Here is a 9,695-nt window from a genome sequence, read left to right as displayed (position 1 = left end):
TCAACACTACATCTGTTTACGCAGAAAAGGCTTATTTTGGTTTTATAGAACCAACATTTGCATGTTTTTACATTTCTTTTTATCTTTTATAAAATGCTTAAATCATTAGTATTTTCAGGCTAAATGAAGCTTAAAAAAGTTAAAAACTGATGAGTCATGTTGGTGGTTTGATAACACATCACTGGTGTTCAGGATCTGGCCTGCAGGGGGCGCATGTGCAGGTGAAAAAGCAGAGGTTCAAGAATCCAACCCTGAGGAACTCCACAACATGGAGACTCTCATGATGTAACCCCGCCCATTTCTCCAGCAGTGAGGAGGATTTCAGGGTCAGCAGGACCTCAGGCTGTGCTCGTGTGGAGAAGAACTGAAGCAGGTTTACGCTGAGTCACAGTTATTGAGCTGATGCAATCTAGCGATAGACTGAACGTTAATATTTTGAAATCACAAGATCAAAACTGCAATAATTTTAGCATAAAAGTTTGATTAAAGAATTTCCTGTTGATGTTAAACATGTAAAGATCCAGGATGCTTTTATTTTGAAAGGGCTAAACAGCAGATTTTGTTGATTATGAAAAAATGAACCTGATTTGAATTTATTGTTTATGATCGAAATGTTATAACTCAGATGAAAACATGTTTATGATCATTTCTGTTTGACAAAGACACGCTTTTATTTTTACTAAGAAAACAGTTTGACTGTTTTTACTGAGAATTTATGTCGTTAATTAAAATAATCCAATAAATAAACAAACAAACACACAAATCTTGTGTTTTGATGGAGTTTTCTGCTTCTTATCTTCACCTCCATCCTGCCTCGCACGCAGATGTGGGAGGCAGGTGACCGCCTCGTGCGCGTAAAGACGCGCGTCAGCGCCGCTCTCATCAGTCTCCGGAGCGCGCGCCGGTGTGTGAGCAGCTCCGCGCGCGCGGATGCGCTGTGATCGATCACTCCCGCGGTTCGGATCAGCAGAACAAAGTTCTGGAGCTGAGGAGGTCATGGAGCCGCGCGGCGCAGAGGAGGACCCGCGTGATCCCGTGAGTGCAGATTTCATCCAAACTCCGTTCGGTCCGGATGCTGCATCAAAGGATGAGCGCGCGCGCGGTCTCTGCTTCAGATGCTTCAGGAAGGTTAATGTTCTGATGAAACACTAATCAATGTTCTGAGTAAAAACTGTTCAACCGAAAGAAAACAACTGGATATTCTAAAAACGGGAGAAAGGAGAATTGACGCTAATTGTGGCGCAGAACTCGGTGAGAAGATCCGCCGTTTCAGACGGAAGCGGAGAAGTCTCATCTCCGAGTTTGTTCACAGCGACGTTTCTGATCTTTATTGTTCTGAGGATTTCTGTCTCTGACGTCAATTCAAGTCAAATCCAATCAAACTTTATTTAAAAAGCATCAGCAACAACTTTACACAATAAAAAAATCTAATCTAAAAACAAAGATCTTCGTATTTAAAACATAATTAATGAATCTCTCTTGATGATGAAGCCCATGGTGACCCCCCCTCATATTTACAGAAGACACTTCCATAGACCCCCCCCCCCCTCCTGAGGAAAACGCTGCAGTTAAAACAGAATTAAACGCACGAAAGTAAAGACAGATAAAACAACATCAGCTGAGCTGGACATGAACGATCCCGTCTGTGCCAAAGAAACACAAACTTCTCGTTTGTGTTTCTTTGGCACAGACGGCTTTTCTCTGGATGAATTCAGATCTCAGTTTTGATCAAGGAAAGCTTTAAAATCTCATTTACTGCTTAAATGTTTTCAGTAAATCTGTAAAATCTTTAAATTCGTTTGTTTTTCTTTAATAAAAATATATTTACATGTTTTTATAATGTTGACAGATCGAAATTAATTAGCATTTTATGCTAAATATGTTGAATTGCAAGCATCAAAAGCAGAGCGTATATGATTCACCATCATTTAAATAACACTGAACTCATCAAGCTTCTTTGACTTTTAATCTGGTTCCTGCTCAGCTTTGTTCCCCCAAACCCGACGCTGAGCCTTCAAAACCACCAATCGGGTCTCTGAGGTCCAGACTCCTGATTACTAACTCTATATTGAAAGCATTGTGAGACATTAAAGTCTTTCCTGTGACATTGTGGACCTCCAGTAGTTTTTTTTAACCCGTTTTAGCTGACTGACCGCTCTCTCACCTACGCAGACGGATCATCTCCTCCAGAGATGCTTTGCATTCATTTGCATTTCATGGAGGTTCTTGTTGGAGCGATTCGGCTGAAATGATGTTGTTATTTATCTTTCATGTGCCTGTCATCCTCTGGTCATGCAGCCGTTGTGGCCTCCTATTGGTTGAATACATTCTGGTGTCTTTTTGTTAGATTGAGAAACACAGCAGCACCTTCATCTTAGACCGTGTTATTGTCGTGTTTAGTACATGTCTTTGCCTTTTTTAGGGTTTCATTTTTTACTTTTCATTGTTGAAGAGAGTACAAGAAGATAAATTGCATAAAAAAGAACAACTCCCCTATTTTCCTGAAGCAGCGTGAAGACAGTTCCTGCTTCCCGAGTTACTTGAACGTAACTGCAACAGCAGTTACATAAAAGACTTGAGCATTCACACTGGACGTGACAGGTGCGTCAAATTCACGTCTGCCGCCTCACTTGTGACGCGTGTCAAAGTTACTGCTTAGAGCAACCAAAAAAGTTGTTCTGGAATTCATTTGTTGCCACATCATGGACAACATGGACGATGTTGAGCGAGTAGCTTGGGTTTATATGTCTTGGAGAGCTCTGCAGAAACGCCAACAAGCACGGCGCCATGTCTGCTTTCACCGGACAGCAAGAAAAAGAAACAACAACTTGAGCCATAAGTGCCGCTATTGGAGTCATTGTAACAATGCAAGAAGATTACAAGACTGTGGTGAGACCAGCCATGTTGTACAAGACTGTGGTGAGACCAGCCATGTTGTTTGGACTAGAAACAGTGGGACTGAAGAAAAGACAGGAAGCAGAGCTGGAGGTAGCAGAGATGAAGATGCTGAGGTTCTCTTTGGGAGTGACCAGGATGGATAGGATCAGGAATGAATACATCAGAGGGACAGCACATGTTAGAGGTTTTGGAGATAAAGTCAGAGAGGCCAGACTGAGATGGTTTGGACATGTTCAGAGGAGAGACAGTGAATATATTGGTAGAAGGATGCTGAGTCTAGAGCTGCAGGAAAGAGGTCTAGAGGAAGACCAAAGAGGAGGTTTATGGATGCAGTGAATGAAGACATGAAGGTGGCTGGTGTTAGAGTGGAGGATGCTGAAGACAGGCTTAGATGGAGGAAACTGATTCGCTGTGGCGACCCCTGAAGGGAAAAGCCCAAAGGAAAAGAAGAAGTAACAATTCAAGAAGATGAGGAGGTTGGCCTCAGGAGGGCGCCAAAGCTCACTCCGAAGGCAGCGGAAGAAAAAGTTGAAAGGCTGACTAAAAGGATGATGTGCAGACCAGCGGTAGCATTTCATCAGTGTTTTCAAGCTCAGTCTGTCGTGAATCTACTCAAATGTTTAACTCTGCTCACTTAAAGCTGGAAGCCAAACGTGAAGAACTGCGAGCTCAGGCTGTGTCTCTTAAGAAAAGACAAGACTGAAATGAAAGAAGCCTGCTTGAAAACTCACAAAGAGCATCTACAACTGGATGCTAAGATAGCTGCATCGGAAGCTCAAAGATCTGTGCAGATTATGAAGAGGCTCAAGATGCCACAAATGAGCATCAAGAGACAGAATGTCACAAACCACAGAGCAGATACTCGTAGAATCAGTCAATGAGAGGAAATATTCTGAGACTCTCTCTCTTCTATCAGCCGGCATCGAGTTCCACAAACGTCCAGCTTTGACCACAGAAATGTCAGCCAGTTCAAGTCCTGACCACCAGTAGAGCTGCCACAAACGGTTATTTTAATAGTTGAACAATCACTGATTATTTTCTCGATTCGTCAACTAATTGGATGATGTGTAACCTGGATCTAAAACACACATCTTAACCATCGTTAGCTTTAAACTTGAAGTGTTTAAGCTACATGCTAACTAAACATAAAATCAGTAGTTTATTAAACCTTTAAGCCTCTGGCCTTCAAACCAGACTTAAATCTAATGAGGTCTGCATCTGAAACAAAGAAACTATTTCTCACTTAAGATAAAAACTGTGTCAAACAAATGTAATGAATGTTTAGAATCTCCAGCCATGCCTGAAGATAAAGGATCAGCTCCAGCAGAAGAGAATGAGGACACTATTGCTTGTGTTATGAGAGAGGAAACACTGAGAGACACGATCCTTCCAATAGAGCCGGTGAAGCTCAAGTCCAAAAAAGAAGATAATCCAAGTCTATGCATTCCTGGATCAAGACACTTTCTGTCCAGATGACGTGATGAGACTTGGTGGAAGGAAAGTAGATCTCTTACTCTCCACCATGAGGTGAGTGAGAGATCATCTCAGAGCTTTCAGGTCTTGAAGAAGAAAACCAGACAGTCTTTCATGCAGTCATGCCCGTGAAAAAGGGAAGTGTAAGCGTTCAAGAGGATGTGAACCAATGTTCTCATTTGTGAGAAGTTCTTTTATCTCGTATCAAAGCAGAGATCGGTTTACTGATTGGCAACGATGTATTTAGAGCAATGGAGTCACAGCAGGTCATCAATAGTGAACATGATGCAGTGAAAACAGCTTTAGGGCGGGTCCTCAATGGTCCTTCAACCAATCAAGAGTCAGGGAGACAGTTAATCAGATCAACGTCTCAAACGTGGAAGACTTGCTCACTAAACTGAACAATTCCGACTGTCCAGAGAAAAGGTTTGAGGAAAAGCCTGAAATGTTTCATGAGGATCTTCAGTTCTTTGAATCATTGATCAGTTCAACACAAAAGGTTGATGGTCATTGCACTCCCTCTAAAACAAGAGAATGCCTGACAAGTGTCTGGATCGTGTCTTGTGAGTTTCACAGGAAAGTTCCAAAGAAATCCTGAACCTCATGAGGGTTATTAACAATTCATGAAAGACCTTCTAGAAAAGGGATTTGCCACTCAGGCATCATGATGGAAGAACGTGGTTTATTCCTCACCATGGTGAAGCAGACACTGATTGCACAGCCTCATTTCAAGGAGCAGAAACATGGGTGTGATGGGTTCCCGCCCTCGGGAGTTCTGAGGAACCTGAAGGTTTGAGAAGCTTTTCCTGGGAAGGATGGAAAGTGGGCCATTAGTGTCATCCGTGCTGCTAAATACAGACATGCATTAGCACCTCTATGAAGGAAAGACAGAGAAGTGGGCGGAGTCTGGTAATGACTTTGAGATGATGAAATGCTGTTTATGTTTAGCTTTTAGCTTGTGGAGTAAAATTCAGCTCAAAGAACATCCAAGTTTCTCACATAAACGTTGATAGAATGATCTCTTTTGTCTTCAGAAACTTCAGAACCTAAAAGTTCTATTTTGTTCTGTTGGGCTGTCAGAAGTTCTATGACTTTATTTCTAAAACGTTTAAAAAGTCTGACTCTTTCTCACCAGGAGAAACAGTGACGTAAAGCTGTGTGTCATCAGGATAGTTACAAAAACAAATAGCATGTCTTCTGATGACGCCCCTAGTAATAGGTCCAGAATTGATCCTTGGCAACCCTGGTTCAGGTCTAGAGGAATAAATACAAAGGGGGACAACAACATAAAAACTGGACACCAGTAACAGTGAAAGGAAACCCTGTGTCCTGAAATGAAAGAACACAATCTAATGATGAAGATCACCACCTGCCAGGTGAGCAGAATGGGAGAACATGTTGAGAAGGTGCAGCACAGCAGCAGGATGTAACACTTGGGGAACCTCACAACTGATTTTATGGATTCTCAAGGAGCATGAATCCATAGTTACAAAAAGTCTTCAATCAACTGAACTTCAGTCCCAACTGTACTTACAGGTAGACAAAAGGTCGAACCTGTTCGGGTCACACAGGTGACCCACACAAAATATCAAGGTGGTAAGCCGCTCAGTGAACCGTAGAGAGAACATGCTCATGTTTATCTACGGGTGTGCTGCGGGCGACAGGTCGTAGTGAACACTTCTACAACATGTGAGGGTCAGTAAGGAGGTGAGATGCAGGCATGTCGTAGGAATTTATCCTTTTTCCAACCAAGAGCTGTTAGTGCTGTTCATGTGATCCGTGCACGCTCCTCTCGTAGCACATTCTCACGCTCAAGTCGTCACATATTAACGTTTGGTTAACGACCCCTCCACGTCACTCCAAGGACCAACATGTTAAAGTAAATTCTGCAAAGACAGATACTTTTAGAAAGAAGCAAACACCAGAGTGAGATTTTCAAACCAGCGTCGGTTAGAGACCCTTCATTTATTAGAATTTTGGTTGCCTAGGTTACAGAGAAGACTCAATCTAAAGATTAGTTTCAACAGTCAACCATAGCATATTTTTGAAGACATGGGAACTTATCCAATTCCACACTTCTGTGTCTCACCAGGTGGTTCGTTGAAAGTAAGCAGAATAACTTCACCTAACAGCCGCCTTCACCTGCTGTTTAAGAAGAAAAATAAAAAGCTAGAAGGGCTGTTAGATTTATAGAAAGTATACATTCAACAGTCACTTTTTGATGTTTTTGGGTGAACCCAACACGACATTTTTGGACGTACTGGCTGCTCGTAATATCAAGGGTCTGCAACCCTCGGGACACGGCACCAGATGCGGTGCTGGATGGGCACTGCACCCATTACCACGTCTGGTACCAGTTTGGGTCCAGTACCAACATCTGGTCCGGTGTCGGGTTAGGGTACCGGTGGACTATCCGTCGAGGTACTGGACTGGTTCTGGTTTGCGGCCCGAAGGTTGGGGACCCTTGATATAACAGGAACAGCCACCACGTCAAACACGACGAGTTGGGAACACCCAAAACGTCAATAAGTGACGCGGAGGGTCCTTCACCAAACGTCAAAAAGTGACGACTTCGGAGAATCAAGTCGTCACGCGTAAAGAAGAGCTGCATTCCTCGCCATCAACTGGTCATTTTCACACATAAATAGAGAAAACATGAAAATATCAACAATGTTTTGACTGTGAGACATCTTTGAGGATTCTGTATTCAGAAATGTTTTCTTCTGTTTCAGATTCTCCTCTGATCGGAGTCCGTCTCCACCTCGTCTCCCTGAGGACGTCCTTGACTTCATGGTTTACTCCAGGATCCCTCTCTTCTTCACCTTCTTCCTGTAATGTTTGAGTCCGGCGCCGTCATGGCGGGTAGCTCCAACTCCTCGTACTCTCCGCAATCCGCGGCAGCATTTGCCACCGCCATCACCTTCATGATCCTCATGACCATCGTGGGGAACGTCCTGGTCATCATCGCTGTCCTGACGTCCCGGACCCTGAAGGCGCCTCAGAACCTCTTCCTGGTGTCTCTGGCGGCCGCAGATATCCTAGTGGCGACCATCATCATCCCCTTCTCACTGGCCAACGAGCTGCTGGGCTCCTGGGTCTTCAGCTCCATCTGGTGTGAAATCCACCAGACTTTGGACGTCCTCTTCTGCACCTCCTCCATCGGGCACCTGTGTGCCATCGCGCTGGATCGCTACCTGTCCATCTCTCGGCCCGTCTCCTACAGTACCAAACGTACGGCCAAACGCATCAAGTCGGCCATCGTCACGGTCTGGCTGATTTCTGCCGTCATCTCCTTCCCTCATTTTCTGACCATGAGTAAGAAAGTCGGAGGAGACAACAAGTGTGAGCTGAACGAGAAGCCCTGGTACATCCTTTACTCCACCATCGGCTCCTTCTTCGCTCCCTGTGTGATCATGATCCTGGTCTACATACGGATTTATCAGATCGCAAAGAAGCACACGCGCTGCCCCCCCGCTCAGCCGCATAAATTCACCGCCGGTGCAGCTGGAGAGGCCGAGGTGAAGTCGCCTTCTGAGGAACCCCAGAGGGAGATCGGCCAAGGAGCTCCGACTGCAGAGCAGCTTCCCACCATGTCCCAGTCGACTCTCAGAAAAGCAGCAGAGAACCCGGCTGAGGCCCCCCCAGATCAGCCCCAGGTAGAGGCAGAACCGGCCGTTCCCTCCTCCAGCTCAGAGTCTGTTGCTGAGCAGCAAACCATCGAGGAGGGAGACGGAGACGGTCCCGAAACTTTGGACCCGAGTCCAACCTGCAAATACAAAGACACCATCAAAACATCGTCTGGCACCAAGCTGGCGCCCGAAGCCTCGGCGAAGACTCAGGAGACGCCGATCTCCCGCCGCAAAGCCATGATGAACAGGGAGAAGAAGTTCACCTTCGTCCTGGCTGTGGTGATGGGCGTGTTTGTCATCTGCTGGTTCCCCTTCTTCTTCTCCTACTCGCTGCGGGCGGTATGCCCTCAGAGCTGCAGCACCCCCAAACCGCTCTTCACCTTCTTCTTCTGGATCGGCTACTGCAACTCCTGCCTCAACCCGGTCATCTACACCGTCTTCAACCAGGACTTCCGCACAGCCTTCAAGAGGATCCTGTACAGAGACACGAAGGGCACGTCCTTCTAGAGACCTGCAGGGACGATTTCCCTCCGCCTGCACCGGCTTTACCATCTTCTGCAGCGTGAACACAGAAGACGTGGAGCCTCTAATGTGGCGTGAGAACGCTCAGACTTGATGTCTTCTGTCCCTGAAGAAGAAGGCTTGGATTTCTGTGGAAAGGAAGTGAGGAGGACACAGGATCTGCGCTCTGTGATCGCTGTGGACGTTGATGGTTTGTTTTTGTGAGAATGCATGGAGTGGAGAAGAGTTGCCTGAGGGTCTGATTGGCAGAGAGCAAACATCACTAAGTGCCCTTTATCCCAGATAAAACAGGCACCGAGGGAACATGATCAGAGAAGACCAGAGCGTCTCCCTCCATGTCCGCTGGGAGGTAAACCTCTCCGGTGGAACGGCTCGATCAGCTGATAGTCGACAGTCATGGTGGGAAAAAGCAGAGCGGGATCTGAGCAGAGGACGCATGAGAACAAGCATGAAAACGTTGGAGGCGTCTTCAGCTGAGCCGTTAATTCCCCGCTGCCTTTCATCTCTGCTCTCTTTGATGTTTCCTGTTTCTCCAACTGCGCCGGACCCGACACGTGTTCAGGTTAATGACTCAACACGTGTTCAGGTTAATGACTCGACACGTGTTCAGGTTAATGACTCGACACGTGGGCATGTTCAGACTTCAGGTTAAGGTGAGACTGAACCAGAAGTTCCAATTAATTCAAGACGTTCGACCCATTTGGGTTTACCGGCTCTTCTATTCAGGACCCGACTGGTTCTTCAGGTTTTACTGGTGTTTAATTGGAAAGAGGGAAATAACCTATTTGCATTTTAAGACAGAAATGTTAAGTCAGGCATGTTTACTGGTTTTTATGCTTTACATGTACAAAAATGTTCACAAATTCTCTGCCGTCTTTACCAGGAATCTCAATAAAAGCCAAAACAAAAACCTTGAAAAAAAGGGGGTTTAGAAACAGGAATTAACTTTTTGAATTGTAAACTGGTAGAAAATTCGTCTATTATGCTTTACAGTTCCAGTTCCATTCACACAATGATGGTGGCATCACTGCCAAACACCAACCTGTAACGACCAGGAGCAATGTGAAAGCCTGTCTTGCTCAAAAACACTTCAACATAAGGGCACAGAGCGAGAACTGGACCCACGAGTCTCTGATCAGAGGTCACAAAAGTAAAATAATCTTCATTCAATGC

General features: G+C 45.2%; 1 protein-coding gene across 1 annotated transcript; it reads left to right on the top strand.

Moving 5' to 3' along the window:
• The first annotated feature begins 668 nt into the window (after positions 1–668).
• Positions 669–9,457, top strand: LOC112162943 (alpha-2B adrenergic receptor). Its single transcript, XM_024298952.2, has 2 exons — positions 669–1,035; positions 7,104–9,457. The coding sequence occupies exon 2, from the start codon at positions 7,206–7,208 to the stop codon at positions 8,505–8,507; it is 1,302 nt and encodes a 433-aa protein (XP_024154720.1). The 5' UTR covers positions 669–1,035; positions 7,104–7,205; the 3' UTR covers positions 8,508–9,457.
• Positions 9,458–9,695: the final 238 nt, after the last annotated feature.

This window comes from Oryzias melastigma, linkage group LG12, assembly GCF_002922805.2.
Source record: "Oryzias melastigma strain HK-1 linkage group LG12, ASM292280v2, whole genome shotgun sequence".
Classification (NCBI taxonomy): domain Eukaryota; kingdom Metazoa; phylum Chordata; class Actinopteri; order Beloniformes; family Adrianichthyidae; genus Oryzias; species Oryzias melastigma.
The sequence above is the reverse complement of the archived record's forward strand: the minus strand, read 5'-3'. Positions and strand labels throughout refer to the sequence as shown.